Source organism: Haliotis rubra, unplaced genomic scaffold (genome assembly GCF_003918875.1).
Source record: "Haliotis rubra isolate DU_JTF1 unplaced genomic scaffold, ASM391887v1 Scf709, whole genome shotgun sequence".
In the NCBI taxonomy this organism is placed as follows: Eukaryota; Metazoa; Mollusca; class Gastropoda; order Lepetellida; family Haliotidae; genus Haliotis; species Haliotis rubra.
The window spans coordinates 123,222-144,730 of record NW_025767423.1 but is presented as its reverse complement, the minus strand read 5'-3'; the positions used below and the strand labels follow the sequence as shown (position 1 = coordinate 144,730).

General features: G+C 42.1%; 2 protein-coding genes across 7 annotated transcripts in view; both read left to right on the top strand.

The window, feature by feature from the left end:
* Window positions 1–21,509, top strand: part of LOC124259067 (mRNA export factor GLE1-like) — a 447,176-nt gene that overhangs the window by 330,122 nt on the left and 95,545 nt on the right. The gene's annotated exons all lie outside the window — the stretch shown is intronic.
* On the top strand, window positions 78–19,619 carry LOC124259059 (vacuolar protein sorting-associated protein 33A-like). Of its 2 annotated transcripts, XM_046693137.1 has the most exons (17): window positions 78–200; window positions 901–966; window positions 1,159–1,286; window positions 2,628–2,712; window positions 3,552–3,656; window positions 5,211–5,327; window positions 5,694–5,868; window positions 6,087–6,283; window positions 7,542–7,632; window positions 8,443–8,517; window positions 8,830–8,909; window positions 9,982–10,068; window positions 10,919–11,050; window positions 11,642–11,810; window positions 12,571–12,693; window positions 14,255–14,371; window positions 18,531–19,619. In XM_046693137.1, the coding sequence occupies exons 1-16, from the start codon at window positions 90–92 to the stop codon at window positions 14,359–14,361; spliced, it is 1,848 nt and encodes a 615-aa protein (XP_046549093.1). In that variant the 5' UTR covers window positions 78–89; the 3' UTR covers window positions 14,362–14,371; window positions 18,531–19,619. The 2 variants fall into 2 exon arrangements, with proteins under 2 accessions (XP_046549093.1, XP_046549094.1); XM_046693138.1 differs by lacking the exon at window positions 14,255–14,371.

Here is a 21,509-nt window from a genome sequence, read left to right as displayed (position 1 = left end):
CAAGACAATAGCATGTTCTTTTAGATATTTGAGACACTGTCATTCATCGATTTGGAATTTACTAACAGATCCCCGAGAGCATCTGCAAAATGTCTGCCGGTGGAGCTCACTTGAGCTCTGGGAAAATCAATTTAAGTCTGTTACGAGATTTCTATCGGCGTGAATTCCTAGAATGCTTAGACAAATGCTTAGGAACAAAGGTATTGTGTGATGTATCTTAAGTTGTGTGTGTCACATCCTTTGTGTTATGGCGCAGCGCATAATCTTGAACTCACAGAACAGGAAATAGAAAAGTTCGTCTGCTGCCACATCCGCCCACTTATCGTTAGAACTAAACTGCTGATCTGTTAGCATTGCTGCAATGGAATCGGACGATAGTATTCCGATAACGTGTTCAACGTGAGGCATTAACTGATGTCTAGATCATGTCACAAGTTATTTTCATTTACCTGTAAAGTCGCCCTCTTCTAAATTTCAGGTTAACAGAGAAGGGTGCGTTTATAGAATCAGTAGGCCAGAAAATAAATAGTTTTAGATTGAAATAGATATATCTCACTAGAAACTTCATTAGTATCTCTTAAAACTGATGTCTCATGTCTTCTCGATCAGGTCTAGTTTGTAAGGTTTAATGTAGGTTATCCACAGGCCGTAACCACTGGTTCCCATGGTTCCGTTGATAAGGAAACAATTCTATAGTAAAATATTTGGATAGCATTTAAAAGAGATACACTTAAGGGGATATTTATGGCAGTCAACATCTGTGATATGAGGAATGCATATCATATTCAAATGATTTTGGAATTAGCCAGATTTTCTTATCACAGAAGCTGATATCAATAGATGTCCTCTTTCATTGTATACTATCTTTTTCAATACTCACACTATCACCGTCTATTGCAGGCACTTGTGTGGGACGATGCACTGACAGGACCATTTGGACTAATAGCAGAATACTCACTTCTGAAGGTAAAGAGGCTGTATATATTCACACACTTTTTAAACATTGTTTTCATATTTGTCAATACACCATTTCTATTTTATGTCATGAATTAATGTTTATATTTTGAGCAAACAGTGTGATATTTTTCTTTCAATTCAAAAATCATTTGTGTATGGTATATGATTGATCGTTTATTAAGGTTTTGTTGATTTCTCAAGGAACATGAGGTGGAAAAGATGTTCCCGCTCCGGTCGACAGGCCTTCCAAAGAACAATGTGCAGAATGTGCTGTTTATCACCAGACCAAAACTGCATTTAATGGAGATGATCTCACAAAATATTCTGCAGTCAGTATAGTTTTTTCCTTTAGAGGAATATCTGTTGGGGTTTGTTATGGGAGGTGTGTTGCTGTAAATTTGTGACTCAATGCCATATTGTGTTGTGTTCCATGCACAGCTTGAAATATTGTGTGTAGGCGTGGTGTTCACAAGATAGTTTTTGTCAGTCATGTATACTCATGGAAATGATTAAGGGAACACATGAAAGTACAAGTGTTCCTTTATTCTTTTCCAGGTGTCTTCACAAGGTATGTATAGCACTGTGGGTGAAATTATGGAAACAAATAAAGGAACACTTGTACTTTCCATGGGTGGAAATAACTTCAAAATTGCTAGTGTACTCCTGTACAGTGGCACATGTAAATACACTTGCTCTGATAATATTTCCACTATATTGGCTGATTTTTTTCTTCGTGATTATTTGAATAAACAACATGATTAATTTCACAGGGGCGTGTCACACATAGAAACAGCGTTAGAAAGACATATAGGTATATAGACCCTACCCTAGTACTATATAAAGGAAAGGGATGTAACGACGGAACCGCCCCTCCTCAATCTAAGTTAGATTTCACCACGTAAACTATTTTTAAGGCCCTGTCGAGGCCTATGGGTCAAAAAGGAGATGATTTCCCTACAAAATGAGCTTTAAATGGTCACAATCGGATCATTATTTCAAAAGTTATATGCCATGACTCAATGAAAACAGCAACCTCCGCAATTCCAAGCCAAAATCATGGATCACCCAAGACAGGGAAACACACCTTTTAAATTCGTTTATTAATTCCAGCCACATTGACAGCACCTATGTAGGGCTAGATTCGATCGCCAGCGGCATTCCACGGGTCTAAAAACTTATTGCAACATCTACAAATCATTTCCTCGACAGTAAGTAGGCATTTTCTCCAAAACCATCGGCAATCATACTCACTTGTCGGCCATAGATGACCTTGACATTTACAGCGTGATATACAAATGTGCTTGCCCGACAGAAAAAAACACTGGACTCGGATGTGGGACAATGGGTTATTTCCACCCCTGACTTTCATGTGTTCCCTGATTCGTTTCCATGAGTATACCAACTTCTTATCCCGTGTTCAGCATGTTTATTGCTTTGATTAACTAAAACAGTACCAGTACATTAAAATCACAATAAATGCATATCACAAATGTACAATTCAAAGTTTCAATATGTTCCACAAAATGTAATGTTTTAATATATCTAACCTGGAAAAGCTGTTCAGGTCTGTAAATTAACATAACATTGTCCATTTAAAAATGTATTTTAGCCATATGACTGTCAGATTTTTTAAAAATCCCCCATAAACCTGTTTATACTTGCTTTTACAGAGAAGAACAACAAGGTGGCTTCAGAAAAGAATATTACCTGGTGTTTGTCCCTCGAAAGAGCCTCTTGTGTGAGAAGAAATTAAAGGTACAGCTACTTCCCTTGGGAATGTTTCACCTTGCAAGTGATACACTGTAGATGACAATTTCGAAGTGTCACTGTGATCACTTAGTTTTGTCTCTGATACTGTAATATTGTGTATGTAAATATCAATAACAGGTTGTCATGACTTGTACACGTTGGTGGTATGCTTAAAGTGCCCCAGTGTTTTACATGATGCCTAAACATGCATCAGATATGAATATACATGTATAATGTACACAGAAAAAGATATTGTGTCCCAAGGGTATAATATTCATTGTACCAAATACTTGACAAGAAATATGTATACAGTTCATTTAACTGAAGTAATGATTAAATGTTATAGTACAGTAAAACCACACCATGTTATTGCATTACCCTCGCATTTCCTGGGAACCTTATGAATTTGTAATTGTGGGTATTCTTGACGCATAGACTTGCAGGTCAATTAAAACCCTATTCAAATTCCCTTCTCAGCTGTCTGCACAATAAAAACAATTAAATTTACTGATTCTCTTATCAAAATTATATAGTTTGTACCATTCTTCTTGGACATGAAGGGGAGGTGGGGTAGCCTAATGGTTAAAGCATTGGCTCGTGACGCCGAAGACCTGGGTTCGAATCCCCACATGGGCACAATGAGTGAAGCCCATTTCTGGTGTCCCCCGCCGTGATGTTGCTGGAATATTGCTAAAAGCGGCGTAAAACCAAACTCAGTCAGTCAGTCTTGGACATGAGGGTTATGGTAGGCTGTTTTGTGGATAGAGTCAGACGACTGGCTCAGAAATAGCTATGGCAGTGCATGGGTCTAGGGCATGTGACAGTGCATGTCTTGTTTGTTGCAGGAGATCGGAGTGTACGGGTCCTTCACCAGTGTGGAGGAGTTTAACCTGGAGCTGATACCCTTTGACTACGACCTGCTGTCAATGGAGATGGACAACACATTTAGGGTAGGCAACCTTCCTCTCAACGGATGTATTTACAGCTGTTTAATTGAGGAATAGCTCTGGAGTGATTCATTTTGCCTTTATTCATTAATTATAAGACATTGTTCTTGAAATGAGGTAAATACTTGGGTGGCGTTGTACAAAACAACCTTAGCGATAAGGCTACCTTAAGTCCATGTTAAGGTATGGGAGTTACGGTCACCTTAGCGCTAAGGCTACCTTAAGTCCATGTTAAGGTATGGGAGTTACGGTCACCTTAGCGCTAAGGCTACCTTAAGTCCATGTTAATGTATGGGAGTTACGGTCACCTTAGCACTAAGGCTACCTTAAATCCATGTTAAGGTATGGGAGTTACGGTCACCTTAGCGCTAAGATCGCTTTGTACAACGGCACCTTGGTGTGAAAGGATATAGCAAGGTCTTGATAAGATGTGCCACTGATGCATCGTTTCACCCCCAGTCAACACTGCCCACTGTCCTGGGAACACCCTGGGCTAATGTCACACAGTCTTTGTCAGTCTCTGAAGGTTCATACTCCAATAACATATGTAGTGGCTGTCAATTCTACGCTGATTCACACAGTTAGCACTTCATTTTTGTCATTCATACATCAATGACAATATAAAATGCACAGTCAATCCTTATAATTAAATTCAAAAATGAAAACTGTGGTATCCACAATAGATTATCAAACAACAATGCTATTAATGAAAGCATACAAAAATTGACAAGTTTCCAGGATAAGGCTTACACACTGTAAAAATACACAATGCCATTTTAGAAGGTGGTCAAATGTAACATATGTTACATTTGGGATTGCACTTTTTCAGTAAAGTACAGATTCTAGTACTTTTTGGGTTGAGTCCCATCCGGGATTCGAATACTTATTTGAATACACACTGGTATGACATGAATCAGGTGATATGCACATAACTTGACACGCCCACAAATTCCGCAGCCAATCAGCAGAGAGTAGCATCAAAGATGTGTCAATCTGGGCAGATGAGAAGAACAACAGTCAGACCATGACGAACCAGAACAGGAGGCTCACGGGAGAAGGTGGCTGTGTCAAATTACATAATCACTGCCAGATTCAAACACTGCTTCCCTGAGAATGGGTTGAAACAGTTGGAAAAATGCAAGGTTATAAAGAACCTTGAAGGCCCTGGGAGTATGGAGGATATGGTTTTTCATTCCTTGTCAGCCTCTGTCCTTGAAGAGTAATTTGGACAATCAAGAATATGTATCACAGTCACCCAAAGTCCTGAGAATGATGATGTTGATGATGATGATGATGATGATGGTGGTGATGAAACGTGAATTCTCTCATCTGTAATAGGGATTACTTGACAGTTTGTAGTGGGGAAAGAAGTGTGCACTGGTGGGCATGGCTGTGCTGTCCTGCTCTATGTAGGAATACTGTAATCATGTTTGTCAGCATCTGTAAGTTCTTGACAGTCTTCCTAACAATCATGGGAAGCAATTGGTTTCGACAGATGTTTACTTCTATTAGCTCAGTTTCAGGACTTTACGATGCAAACCTTTTTCACTGTTCCAGGATTGTTACCTTGACAATGACTTCACCTCCATGTACTATGCAGCACAGTCACTCATGACGTTGCAGGCATTGTACGGGACAATTCCATACATCCATGGCAAGGGTGACTGTGCGAAGGTATGTAGATGTCTGTTCACGGAAATACCACGTTAAATTTGTTCGAGTCTCATACATGTACAGAACACTGACTTTCACCAATGAGTTTAGACAAGTTTCATATCGTATTAGCCCTGTTTAAATGTTGGATGGTTAGTTGTTGTTTAACGCTGCACTCAGCAATATTCCAGCTATATGGCGGTGATCTGTGAATAGTTGACTTGGACCAGACAAACAGGTGATACGATGACATGTGTCAACCAAGTCAGCGAGCCTGAGCACCCGATCCTGCTCATCACTCCTTATGACAAGCATGGGTTGCTGAAGATCTGTTGACTTCCTTATTAAGGAGAATATGACACTGAACAGTGTATATTTGTTTTCCAGAATGTAGTGGACATGATGCGACGAATGAAGGGGGAGCTGAGTGGCCGTGAGCCGCAGATAACACCCCAGATAGACAACTTGCTCATCTTAGACCGCACTGTGGATCTTCTCACCCCACTCCTGTCTCAGCTCACCTACGAAGGCCTCATTGATGAGGTGTTCGGCCTTAGCAACAGTAGGTGGCTGTATCCATGAACTCCTTTAACATTCTAATGTTAAATCAGTTAAGTAAATTTGTTGACCATTCAGTAGTCATTATTGTTCACGGATAGGCTTTGAATGAAAAATGAATTTGTGAACATTAGACAATGCTTGACCTGATAAGGTGAGATTGGCGTTGAGCTGTGGGTTGACCAATGATGTACAGTTGCAGTGGATGTTGTTTGATTGTAGCAAGTGTCAAACTGCCGCCAGAAAAGTTCTCTCAAAAGAAGGACGATGGCTCCGGACCCTCAGATGTCTCGTCTGAACCCAAGAAAATCATCTTGAACTCTGGTGATGAACTGTACGCAGATCTCAGGGACAAGAACTTCAATGCTGTTGGTGCTATTGTCAGCCGCAAAGCGAAAGTCATCACCGCAGAATTTGATGTAAGTACGGAATGGTTATACCTTCATGTATGATGGCGTACTGGAACCAGGTCCTCAAATGCAGCCCAGTTTGTCCAGTATGATGTGTCTTTCATGCTGAAGCAGGTTTGTTAATATAGTGGAATCTGTCTATTATGGACTGGCCTGTGACAACTCATTTGTCCGGATTATAAAGCAGTCCGGCTTAGTCACTTTCTGTTACCATAGACACTACTGTGATGAGTTGCCTCCCTTTGTTAAGGACAACTCAGCCTGAGAACAGAAGTAACGGAGATGTTTATTCAATGGATTGTTATTTTTGTCAGCTACGTCTAGATTACAAAGCATTGTTCTCATAGCAAGTTGATTGTCGGGACTCTTATTTTATTCTGTAGTCCATAATTGAGAGAGTCCAGATTATAAAGCAAGCTTTAATGATAAATTAAGAACAGTTTTACCTGGATTCAGAGAGTAGTCCAGATTATGGAGAAAACCGGTTTACAAAGAGGCTGGATTTGACAGATTCCACTGTATACAGTTATCACATATTGAAATACCATGTTCTGATTGGTTGAGCAGTGGGAACTATTCATAAGGCCTGTTAACACACAGTGTACAAGTTTCATTTACGCCAATGAAAATTTGCTCAGGACACAGCTGAGATATCTCGCTTATCTTTCAGAAGTAGCTGTCAAAATGGGCTTGTGTATTATGGAATGATGTTTGTACAATAAAGTCATTGTGGACTTGTCCTTCGGGACATATTCTGTCTCATAAGTTACACCACAACATATTCTCCTGCAGATTGGTTGATCAAATCTTTGAAGGGCATTTAGATGGATGAAGGAACAAGCATACACTCCGAAACGTTGTGTTATTCACAATAAGGAAGTTGACATCCATAAATCTCTCTTTTATTAGATTGGTGTTGTTATGCATTTCTTAACAATATTTTAGTAAAACTCAATAAGGGTACAAAAAGTGAATTAGTACAAAGCATCAATTACAAAACAAACAGTATGTTGTCAGATAAAATCAGTGAAGTAGTATAAGCATTATCAAACATGTTTTCTTTGATTTATGCAGGAATCCGAGGGACAAAACCATTCCTTGACCAGTTTCCAATGCATGTTATTTAAGACTGTGAAGCAATCTCTAGTTGTAGTACCCACCATAACATAAGCCTTGGACTATGCTGGTAGAATGGATTCGTTACCTGCTTCACTTACATGAGGGTTCACGGCCCAGATTCTGTTGAAATGTGTTTATTGTGTCACAGGAACGACACAGTGCCAAGACTGTGGGCGAGATGAAACAGTTTGTGTCGAAACTACCCCACCTCCAGGCCGCCCGCCAGTCCCTGGCCACCCGTGAGTAGCTCTCTCTCTCCATGACTGGTCACTCTGTAACATTAGGGTCAAGTATCACAAAACAGGCAGCCCGCCAGTCCCTGGCCACCCGTGAGTAGCTCTCTCTCTCCATGACTGGTCACTCTGTAACATTAGGGTCAAGTATCACAATAGAGGCTGCCCGCCAGTCCCTGGCCACCCGTGAGTAGCTCTCTCTCCCTGATTGGACTTCCGTTACATTAGGGTCAAGTATCACAATACAGGCCACCCGTGAGTAGCTCTCTCTCCCTGACTGGTCACTCTGTAACATTAGGGTCAAGTATCACAATAGAGGAATGACGGATTCATCACGTTTGATCGTCGTGTATTGTTGTGATATCATGTTACAGTAATGAGGAATAGATTCTCGACTGTTCTTAACCACTGTACTGCTCCAACAGACTGATAAATAATAATACAAGTTCCACACACCTTAATCCACGTTTTGGCACATTTTGAATGCTATTAAGAATGATAGTAAAAAGATATGCACAGAATTCTGTAGAGCAGTTTCCAGTGCTGCCAGTGGCGCAAGGGCAGATAACTCATATCAAAATAACTTCCTTTTGTATTTAAAGAGTTGGATTTACTAATCCAGATGTTAAAGAGATTGATATGAGAGAAGGTTGTTTCAACACTGGCCATTCACTTACAGTGTGTATATATAGGCATTCATGTTTTACATAAAGACACATAAATTTTATTGAGGAGGTAAAAAGAAATGATAGATCATATGATCTAAGGGAGTACGGACAGTCCATATTGTTCAGTAGAATGTGGTTGTTTCTGCAGATACCTCCATCGCTGAGTTGATCAAGGAGGCGACGGACCAGGACGAGTTCATGGACTCCCTCCGCTGCCAGCAGGGTACGACACTGATGTTCAGTAGCTCATCGTCTTGTTTAAATACATCCTGCAGCGGAAGTAATAGTACTTGTGCAGCAGTATGGAAAATGGAATGTAATGGTTTTATGTTTGTGTTTCTATGTTCTGTTATGTGGCCGTTACTCATGCTGCTACCCTGTGTGGTTTGTCTGGTCCAGATTCAAACATTTGCATCTGTCATAGCAGGAATGTTGCTCCAGTTTCGATGAATGTCGCGTAATGTAGACTACTGTAGAACAAATAAGCCAGTATGTTCTGCAGATAATTGTTGTATATGAATTCTTTTTCCAACAGAGTTTATTAATGGTATGGAGACAGACAAGGTGCACCCCTACATAGAAGACTCCATAGCTAAGCAGGAAGTCATCACAAAGGTAAATGTTCCCCTGCAATTTCACAGTTATTTATTTTCTTAGATATGGATATTGTATTGTTGTTTTGGATATTTCACTGAGATTTTATCTGTGAGTGAATGAGTGAGTGAGTTGAGTTTTACACCGCACTCAGCAATATTCCAGCTATATGGTTTTATCTGTGAACATCAAGCAGGGTGATTGATCTGTTGTCTGTGATCTGTTGAGTTAGTGGGGTGTAGAGCCACCATCAGTAACGTAGTGTAGGCATAGTCATGACTGGTAGCATCTGTGAAGCCTGTTCGCCACTGTGTTTCTGCTGGAATATTGTTACCTGAAATATAACCCAATTATGATGTTATATTTGAAACCTCCAAATTCTGTTTTAGAAAACTCTTCTTTTCTGAGAAAGTGTAATCCCAAATATATCACAAGTTACTTAAAAATGTAGACTGTTTTCACACCTTGATAAAACTAAACCCTCTCCCTTCACACTTGCAGCAGGACTACTAGTGATAGCATTGTCAAACCAACAAGACCTACAGTAATATACTGTACTGAATGTCAAACCAACAAGACCTACAGTAATATTCTGTACTGAATGTCAAACCAACAAGACCTACAGTAATATACTGTACTGAATGTCAAACCAACAAGACCTACAGTAATATTCTGTACTGAATGTCAAACCAACAAGACCTACAGTAATATTCCTACAATGTAAACCATACCTGTAATATGAATGTCAAACCAACAAGACCTACAGTAATATACTGTACTGAATGTCAAACCAACAAGACCTACAGTAATATACTGTGAATGTCAAACCAACAAGACCTCAAACTGTACTGAACAAGACCTACAAGTAATATACTGTACTGAATGTCAAACCAACAAGACCTACAGTAATATACTGTACTGAATGTCAAACCAACAAGACCTACAGTAATATTCTGTACTGAATGTCAAACCAACAAGACCTACAGTAATATACTGTGCTGAATGTCAAACCAACAAGACCTACAGTAATATACTGTACTGAATGTCAAACCAACAAGACCTACAGTAATATACTGTACTGAATGTGTTGCAGGTGCTCCGGCTTATCTGTGTCCAGTCATTCTGCAACGACGGACTGAAGCCGAAAGTGCTTGACTTCTACAAGAGGGAGATAGTCCAGGTACGAACCAATATCAGAGCAGCGTTCGATTATCAGGAGCTGTGTATGGAGGGAATCCAGGACAAAATCCACCCGGACAAAATCCACCCTAAGAAAAAAACAAACTAATGACATGTTTAGTCACAGATGAATTTTATTCATATCAGTCATTCATAATTGAATGATTACGTACTGATCAAAGTGTGAGACTACTTAATGATACATGAAAGAGGATTAAGTAGTGATCAAAATGTGACAAATGGAGAAACATTTAATGTTTGAAACAACATCTAGGTACAACAGCCTATTAGGAAAACGTAAATGCTATCAAAACAATGCTTGAGAAAAGGAACTTGTTCAAAGATAAGGACACACTAAAACTTTTAACAATAGCAATTTGTGAAGGGTGGATTTTGTCAATTTTTTTGTTAAGAAGAGGTGGATTTTGTCCGGGGTGGCAATTTTGGGGTGGATTTTGTCCGGGTGGATTTTGTCCGGTCACCGTATGGAGGAAAGTGTGAGGACATGAATCCTTGTATGGAGAACAGCTCCTTTGTTGTTTGTACAGTTCAGGGCTGGTCTGTCCATTCATTGGCACCTATTGTCTACAACATCAAATTTGTGTGTTCAAATGTTAAGGAGTTACATCTCGTTTAATTAACTGTCATTACATGAATGACTCAAGAAAAGGACATTATATTCTGAATCCATTTCCTTATAATCACTGAATGTATTCACTGATATGTGACATGGGTAATACACTATCAGGAATGAGCTCTGTGGTGATAAAATTGTGGCCAATTACTTGCAGTAGAGTGCTATCATATCGTGCTTCAGACGAAGTCTTTCTGTAGTTTTGTTTCTTTACCAGACATACGGGTTTGAGCACATGTTGACTTTAATGAACCTGGAGAAAACAGGGTTAATTCGTCCCCATGGCAACCGCACATACACAGTTATCAGGAAGTCTTTGAAGCTGATAGTCGAGGATGTCAATGAACAGGTAGGTTATATGTAAGCATGTTTGATTATTGATGTGTTTTGATGATAAAACCAGATCTATTTGATACTAAAGCATTTCCTGTAACCATGGTAACTGAAAGGTGCATGTCTTGCTTCAGTCCTGAAGTATGATGTACAAGGTTTATGCTGTAGACACTCCAGGGAATAGATATGTGCAATCTATATTCACTTGTTTATCAGTTCAAGATTCAGCTTCATTGTGAAAAGTTATAAATTCTTGCAATTACTTGAGAGCAAATCTGATATGTTGTCTGTTAGATTCGATATTAAATGTCGTACAAAATAACATGTCAGGAGTAGGTGTGGTAACCACCAAAATTAAATAAAATGAGAATATACAGACGAGGTGAAACTCGCAAGAGAGTAAAGACAGCCTTAAAAGTGTTTCACCTTATCTGTGGTGGGTACTTTCAAAAAGAAGGTTATTCTGTTCTAGTGCACTGGTTGAACTTCAGCGTTAAGTTCATAATTTACTGTAGAGAAGTATATTGAAATCATGTCACAGCTGTATTTTCTTGAAACATTAGTTCATATCATTGTGTATAATGTGTACATGTCTGATATATTTCAGCTCCCTAATGACATCTCGTACGTGTTCAGTGGCTACGCGCCCCTGAGTGTGCGCCTGGCCCAGTACCTAGCACGTCCGGGCTGGAGAAGCATCACGGAAGTCCTCAATCTTCTACCGGGGCCCAAAGTAGAGGAAATACAACAGATACCTGTAGCACTCAGGAAAAGAAGTAATTGGTTGAGGCTGGAAGATGTTGGTTTGTTGTTTAACACTGCACTCAGCAATATTCCAGCTGTATGGCAGCGGACTAAAGATAATCAAGTCTGGACCAGACAATCCAGTGATCAACATCATGAGCATTGATCTATGCAATTGGGAATAATGGCAGGTGACAACTATCGAGTCTGGACCAAACAATCCAGTGATCAACATCATGAGCATTGATCTATGCAATTGGGAAATAAGGGCAGGTGACAACTATCAAGTCTGGACCAAACAATCCAGTGATCAACGTCATGAGCATTGATCTATGCAATTGGGAAATAAGGGCAGGTGACAACTATCAAGTCTGGACCAGACAATCCAGTGATCAACGTCATGAGCATTGATCTATGGGTGGTCAGGGTGGTAAAGTCAGCTGTTCTACATGATATCATCTCGGTCCGAGTCTGGTCCTGGTGATAGTGATTGCTACTGAGATGTGACTAATGCACTGCAGAAAGTGCAGTAAAACCTCATTTTCTCAGGAGCAACTGTTGTTGAAACTGTTCAGGTTAAAAGTCATTAGGAGTTGCTGTTATATGAGTGTGAATCTTGTGATCCTGTATGTATTACCCTCAGTGCTGAGATACTGTCTACATCTCTACACTGACTTAGCCAGCAAGTGTGTTATATAACTAAGGTATTGCCGACTACAGAAACAACCTCCGTCCCTCTGTCTCTGTATTGATTTGGTTACATGATTTCATGGATCACCTTTGTCATGACAGGGAATTCCATCTCCTCCCAGCATTCCAGTTCCGGGGAGCAGAAAGTGACGCTAGTATTCTTCCTAGGGGGTGTGACGTTTGCCGAGATCGCCGCTCTCCGCTTTCTGGCACAGCAGGATGATGGTAGGTTACAAATGTCTCAGCTTTAAATTCAACTTACATGTTTTAGCTTGTCATTGCCAGTCCCATCAGCATACCCATGGTGCTGAATGTTGATCTTCAGAGGCCACGGTTTTAACAGAATCTGATATCTCTAAAATCTTTCACATTCAAAAACGTTGTGAGTATTAAGGCTCTCAACAAACACACAAAATTCCTAGTTGTGTACACATGGGTTTACTGTGAATCGCAACCTTAATGTCGAGATGTCTTCATGCATACACTCAGACTCTGAATCAGGAACATGTGTATATATTGAATCATGAACATATGTACATATTGCATCATGAACACAATATGTGTATATTATTGCATCATGAACACATGTATATTGCATCATGAACACATGTACATATTGCATATGAACACATGCATATATTGAATCATGAACACATGTATATATTGAATCATGAACACAATTATATATTTGCATCATGAACACATTTATATTGGATCATGAACACATGTATATATTGAATCATGAACATATAGCAAATCATGAACACATGTATTATTTTTAATCATGAATACATGTATATAATGGAAGATGCATTATTCAATCCCAGAATAGGTTCATTTTTTAAATTTGATTTGCAGCACATTTGATTTTTGTCAAGTACAGAGCTGTAACATCTGTAACGTATTCAACACGCGTGACGAACAGGCTGGATTAGGGCTGGAACACTGAATCAGTGGGATACTTTGTCTAAATATAATTATATGAAAATATTATAAGTTGGTATATGAGGGAGGAAACAGCTGATTATATATGAAAGCCACCAGCTCTGAACAAAGGACTATATCATGTGATGCCAAATGATATATGTTGTTTAGTGTACAGTGGATCGTTTTGATCATAATCATAGTGTATCAGTGAGTTGATTCAGCTGTGGTTGACATGTGCTTCATCATGTACCAGTCTCAGTAGGATCATGCTGACTCCGATAGAAGGCTTCTCTTTCTGAAGATCTTGAAAACACCCAATAAAACATCCATAAAACATTCATAATTAGCCAAATCAGATTGTCGAGTTGAATAAGAGTAAAGGGGTCATTGAACAAGTCATGTCTTGGCTTTGTGAAAACAGTTTGGTTCATTTCTTTACTATCTTGATTCCGAAATTTATGTATTAACAACAGGAAATCCACACAGAAAACATATTCCTCACAATAGTTCTTCCTTATGGGTGTAATTGCCTTGGAAGGTGCTGAAAAACCCCAGTGTGTCAAAAATATCTACAAAAATAACTGTGGCCTTTATTGTTTCGATTTGGGTCTGTCTGTTGAAGTCCATTTTTTGAAGTTACAGTTATATGCTGTTGCGAAGTTTCCCTGCTACAAATTGATAATTCCTGTAAAGGGCTTGTCAAGTCTTCACACAGAGAGGTATTATATTGTAGTAAAAGGTCTGATTTTGATGAGACTGAAATATCGAAGACAAATGAGGTATTTGTTGTTACTTTTTGTGCTTCTTACTGACTAACCTTACTTCTCTCGTTGTTTAAGTTTGTCTTTGCATGCTGTAGGTACTGATTATATTGTTGCCACAACGGCCGTCGCTAATGCAGAGAATTTCATCACACCTTTAGTGGAGAAGTTTGAGTCCCATCTAAGTGACTCACCAGCTTACTAGCTGTCTAGTTGTAGGTCCTTCAGTTATAACCCTGTGTGTTCCTCCCATCAGTGTGTCCCCCTCCCATCAGTGTGTCCCCATCCCGTCAGTGCGGCTTGCTGTTTTACCAGAACCTCACATTATATGCACGTTAGGATGAGAAGGGTTCGTGTTAAAGGCATCCATTAGGAGAGTTGGCTTCTTTGAGTAACACCCTCAGATGAAAGGTTGGAGTATTTTGTTGTAAGAGTCGATTAAAAGATGATTGGAAAGTCACAACAGGTGAACTGTTTTTTCTGTAATATTGAACACTGAAGAAGATGATTGTTGCTCAGTGGAACTGTAGTGCTATATCTATGTACAGATTGACTTCCATACATGCAGCAATGGGCTAGTCTGATCCACCCTGCCTACCACTCAGCTAGTCTGATCCACCCTGCCCACCACTCAGCTAGTCTGATCCGTCCTGCCCACCACTCAGCTAGTCTGATCCACCCTGCCCACCACTCAGCTAGTCTGATCCACCCTGCCCACCACTCAGCTAGTCTGATCCACCCTGCCTACCACTCAGCTAGTCTGATCCACCCTGCCTACCACTCAGCTTGTCTGATCCACCCTGCCCACCACTCAGCTAGTCTGATCCACCCTGCCTACCACTCAGCTAGTCTGATCCACCCTGCCTACCACTCAGCTAGTCTGATCCACCCTGCCTACCACTCAGCTAGTCTGATCCACCCTGCCCACCACTCAGCTAGTCTGATCCACCCCTGCCCACCACTCAGCTAGTCTGATCCACCCTGCCTACCACTCAGCTAGTCTGATCCACCCCTGCCCACCACTCAGCTAGTCTGATCCACCCTGCCCACCACTCAGCTAGTCTGATCCACCCTGCCCACCACTCAGCTAGTCTGATCCACCCTGCCCACAACTCAGCTAGTCTGATCCACCCTGCCCACCACTCAGCTAGTCTGATCCACCCTGCCCACCACTCAGCTAGTCTGATCCACCCTGCCCACCACTCAGCTAGTCTGATCCACCCTGCCTACCACTCAGCTAGTCTGATCCACCCTGCCCACCACTCAGCTAGTCTGATCCACCCTGCCCACCACTCAGCTAGTCTGATCCACCCTGCCCACCACTCAGCTAGTCTGATCCACCCTGCCCACCACTCAGCTAGTCTGATCCACCCTGCCTACCACTCAGCTAGTCTGATCCACCCTGCCCACCACTCAGCTAGTCTGATCCACCCTGCCTACCAGCTAGTCTGATCCACCCTGCCTACCAGCTAGTCTGATCCACCCTGCCCACCACTCAGCTAGTCTGATCCACCCTGCCCACCACTCAGCTAGTCTGATCCACCCTGCCCACCACTCAGCTAGTCTGATCCACCCTGCCTACCACTCAGCTAGTCTGATCCACCCTGCCTACCACTCAGCTAGTCTGATCCACCCTGCCTACCACTCAGCTAGTCTGATCCACCCTGCCCACTACTCAGCTAGTCTGATCCACCCTGCCTACCACTCAGCTAGTCTGATCCACCCTGCCCACCACTCAGCTAGTCTGATCCACCCTGCCCACCACTCAGCTAGTCTGATCCACCCTGCCCACCACTCAGCTAGTTTGATCCACCCTGCCCACCACTCAGCTAGTCTGATCCACCCTGCCTACCACTCAGCTTGTCTGATCCACCCTGCCCACCACTCAGCTAGTCTGATCCACCCTGCCTACCACTCAGCTAGTCTGATCCACCCTGCCTACCACTCAGCTAGTCTGATCCACCCTGCCTACCACTCAGCTAGTCTGATCCACCCTGCCCACCACTCAGCTAGTCTGATCCACCCTGCCCACCACTCAGCTAGTCTGATCCACCCTGCCTACCACTCAGCTAGTCTGATCCACCCTGCCCACCACTCAGCTAGTCTGATCCACCCTGCCCACCACTCAGCTAGTCTGATCCACCCTGCCCACCACTCAGCTAGTCTGATCCACCCTGCCCACAACTCAGCTAGTCTGATCCACCCTGCCCACCACTCAGCTAGTCTGATCCACCCTGCCCACCACTCAGCTAGTCTGATCCACCCTGCCCACCACTCAGCTAGTCTGATCCACCCTGCCTACCACTCAGCTAGTCTGATCCACCCTGCCCACCACTCAGCTAGTCTGATCCACCCTGCCCACCACTCAGCTAGTCTGATCCACCCTGCCCACCACTCAGCTAGTCTGATCCACCCTGCCCACCACTCAGCTAGTCTGATCCACCCTGCCTACCACTCAGCTAGTCTGATCCACCCTGCCCACCACTCAGCTAGTCTGATCCACCCTGCCTACCAGCTAGTCTGATCCACCCTGCCTACCAGCTAGTCTGATCCACCCTGCCCACCACTCAGCTAGTCTGATCCACCCCTGCCCACCACTCAGCTAGTCTGATCCACCCTGCCCACCACTCAGCTAGTCTGATCCACCCTGCCTACCACTCAGCTAGTCTGATCCACCCTGCCTACCACTCAGCTAGTCTGATCCACCCTGCCTACCACTCAGCTAGTCTGATCCACCCCTGCCCACTACTCAGCTAGTCTGATCCACCCTGCCTACCACTCAGCTAGTCTGATCCACCCTGCCCACCACTCAGCTAGTCTGATCCACCCTGCCCACCACTCAGCTAGTCTGATCCACCCTGCCCACCACTCAGCTAGTTTGATCCACCCTGCCCACCACTCAGCTAGTCTGATCCACCCTGCCCACCACTCAGCTAGTCTGATCCACCCTGCCCACCACTCAGCTAGTCTGATCCACCCTGCCTACCACTCAGCTAGTCTGATCCACCCTGCCCACCACTCAGCTAGTCTGATCCACCCTGCCCACCACTCAGCTAGTCTGATCCACCCTGCCCACCACTCAGCTAGTCTGATCCACCCTGCCTACCACTCAGCTAGTCTGATCCACCCTGCCCACCACTCAGCTAGTCCAGGCTTCACATGTCTTCAGGACAATCCCTCCTGGAGAGAAGCTTGTTCCTTGCTCTGTCCACTTACATATTTTGTACATTTTCCAGTATTGAGACTACCAGGCTTTCCCATCACTTGCACAATCAAGTTTCTAATATATTTCCTGTTTGAACCCAGAGAACAATTATGCCACCTGATAATGCTGCTAATGTATGACATTTTCCTGAAAACACCAGGTAGCCAAGTATACTGAGTGTGTGAGTGAGTGAGTGAGTGAGTACAGTTTTATGCCACTTTTAGCAATATTCCATCAATGTCATGGCAGGGGACACCAGAAATTAGTTTCATACATTGTACCCATAGTCAAGAAAAGTAACTAACAGAGCATGTATGTATAAAATGACAAAGGATAGACAATGTAACTGAAACAATTAATAAATATGATTTTGACTTTAATGGAATACAAAATGCCAAATAGATGTGGCTCTATGGATGTGTAACTAAAGAAACCTCACCAGTCTGTTTCATGCACTTTTCTCACTGAAACAAACCCAGCCAACTTCACCCACTTGCACCGAGTTTTCAAAGTAACTGCGTCAGAAATATTCTTTTTTTTTCAGATATAATCCTCATAGATAATTCCATGAACACCCTGTTGGCATTTTATATATATATCCTTAAGATAACTCATACCATTAAACTATTCACTTGTCACCTTACATTCAGTTAAGTATACTTTTCAGATGTACTGTTGTATTGACGAGAAATGTAATATACACGGCGTACAAACAAAGCCTGATGTAGATCCTGTTGCTGTGCAGGTACACTTAATAGGGTCCAAGGTAGATTTCAGATTATCCCAATGTTCCCAGGGTACATATCTACAATCTTCTGTAGCTAGTTTACTTTGTGAAGTTGCACAGGTGATCATGTAGTTAGTGATATAGCACTATTGGCCCAGCGTTTTTCCTGTGCAAAGTTACTTTCCTTATTGTCCCAGGATTTGTTGATCCTGACTCCGAATCGCTAATACACTCAGATTTAGAACCATCATTGAATCCGTTTCTGTCACTATGTGAAATAAAGCAGAGGTTCAGCGTTCACATTTATTCAGTATCATGTAGAACGTGATACTCCCGTATATTTCCTGAAAATGTCTGAAAAGCGAACCTGTGTCCTGCCATTGGTAAGACAGCAGTAAGATGATATGAATTTGTCTTGATGTTTCTGTTTTCTGTTCTCCAGGCGGCACAGACTACTTGATTGCAACAACCAAGATCATTACAGGGAAGCACTTTATTGAGTCTCTACAGGAGAAGATAGAGACTGTCAAACTGAACCCATTCTGAGAATGCCATCTAGAGATCAAAATGAAGAGAAAGTCAAAAACAAGACAGGCTCTGTGCAATTATTGTTACAGGTTAACATCCCAAGTTCGGGTTCATGATCCTTCATGGCATCATAATGAACAGCTGTAGTCTGTTTTAGATTACAATCACTTTACAACCAGGTGTCCAAGTATTTGGATATAGGGAAGACTCTGGGGGATGTCTATTTGAGCCCATAATGTGCTCGAATTTACTGTGTAGAGTTGTGTCCCTTTGTAATGACCGCGACCTGATGTCCTGCTTATTGTGATACTTGGATTGTCAGCTTCATATTTGTTTTCCTCCTTTTCACCAAGGGGAACACTGTCCTGACTACATCACATGCCCCTCTCACATGCTGTGAGGTGTTAGAAACGGAGACCTTCAAAGATAGCGTGCGACCTTCACAGGGAGTGGCTCTCTAGTAGGTCAGATGGTCATACTTGGTTACCTAGCTGACAGCGTGGCATCACTCATCAATGACACAGATCACTTGATTGGCTGGTCCAGATGTCCAGATCCAGGAGTATTGCAAGGAAGTGGACAGTAACAAAATGCTAAAAATTTTTTTATCAAATACATGTGAGTTGCAGGTGCTTGCTTAAACTTTCTGCAAACACCTGATGTCATCACGAAGGTCCTTTTGTACAATTTCTATGTGTAGTTTTTCTTTTATGATGAATTTAGTTTTTACAGAAAACTGAGTCTGTAAATCATAATAAATCAAGCTGAGCTGAGCAGTTCATAATTGTACAGAAGAATACAAATTTTGTCATTGTTAGCATTTGTGATGATAGACAATGTGTATTATCATGATGAACACTGGGTTAGCTACTGTCTGATGTTGGTGGCCTGGGTGGTGTTGTTGTAAAACTTGTACAAAACAATGATGTATTACGTAAATGTGATCTGTACATAATCAGGCTGTACATGTACAGAGAATACATAAAACACTCCAAATTATTAAGTTGATGAGTCTGTTTCTTGTGGAGTCCAGCCATGTTTTTATTGTTTGTGGAGTTTCTTTATCAATGTGCCAGGAAATATGGGGCAAATTAAAAGTAAGAAATACAGTTCGCCCTGAACTAAATATACTCAACGTCAGTACGAATTCAAAATTAGATAGGCACTGTAATAAAATCATTACAGAAATGGACATAATAAGCAGATCAAAAGCATTTTTTGTGTGCAATATCTTGACACATCATTGAGTAACTAAGCACAATTTTAAGACATTACGTGAACGTTTGCAGTCCATTCAGATTCTTGACTTCAGTATCTAATGTGACCACCACAAGCCGCAACAATAACTATAGCACAGCGTCTATGCATGGAGTGCACCAATCGATTGATGAAGGCCATTTGCACCTGGAGCCATGCTCTTAGAAAGGCCTGGCGCAATAAATCGGCTGTGTTCGGCCTTGGTATGACATTTTGTAGTCTCCTCTGAATTTCATCCCAAAGATGTTCAATTGGGTTTAAATCAGGACTAAGGGCTGGTCACTGCATAATGTTGACACCGTTCTGCTGTAGGAAGTCCCGTGTAGCTCTGGCAGTATGGGCCCAGGTGTTATAATGCTGGAAAATGTTGTTCCGGTGACGTGTGAAATGTGGTATGAGGTGGGGTCTGAGAGCTTGGTCGATGTAGTGCACCGCTGTGATTCCGCCTCCTCTCCCTGGACCAAGGTTCTGGAACACCACAGGACCCACTCTCTGGTTCGGGATGTGGGGTCTGAGAGCTTGGTCGATGAAGCGCGACCGCCAGATGTCAGCCTCCTCACTGGACCAAGGTTCTGGAACACCACAGGACTAACTCTCTGGTTCGGGCCTATTCCACCCCATACCATGATGCTTGCACCTCCCCATGAGTCTCTTTCCATAACACATTGGTTTGAGTAACGCTGGCCACGCCGCTGCCATATTCTTTGTTCTGCCATCTGCAGTGGATGGGCAGTACCGACACTCATCTGTGAACAGAATAGTTCTCCATTGCCTGTATTGCTAGTTTTGGTTTTGTAGGGCAAATCAGATGTTCAATGATGACGGCAATTTAATGAGGATAGGTCCACGGTATTATAAAGGTCTACGGCAATGGAGGTTCCCGCTGTTAAGACGCCGGTGTACTGTATCAGTACTGATTGGTCTTCCATGTGTTCCCACTGTCTGGCGTGCTGTTTCAGATGCCTGCATGAAGGGATTCTGTGCATGCTGTCGCACAACATGGCGGTCTTGTCTTGTGGTCACCCTTTTGCCAGTACGGGGTGATCATTTGTTGTGTTGGTGGCCCGGAAACGTTGCTGCAGCCTGTAGATGATCCAACGTTGACCTGGAAGTGATTGGCAATGGCTTGTGCAGTGTGGCCAGCTTCACGTTGTAATATGAATGTTTCAACCAGGTTTGGGGGTGCATTTTATGAGTTGCATGAAAAACATGGAGAACACCGTACCATCTCCGAGATCAGGTTGCGTTTTTGAGATCATTTCCTGGGTTCTATTCTGAGTTTGGGAAGAAATGTCTTGCTCAGGTTAAGTTGGAGATGTTGTCAAAAATATAGAATCAAAACATTAAATGAGTTTACAGTTATCCGTTTCTGCGAAGTAAAATTCCAAACTGACGTTTGAATACTGTTTACATTCGAGTTAGATACCTTCTATCTATTATTGTAATTACATCTGTTATGATTGTATACCATCTGGGAGTATATGAGTTTTCTCATTTCTACTACCGATGTAAGATTAGAACCGTAAATCCAGATGAAACTGACCAGTCACGTGACATTCCACGGATTCATAGCCTTAGTTAGCGAACCTGGCAGAATTGTGTGTCGAACTGAGACATTTTTTCCGCCGAAACAGTT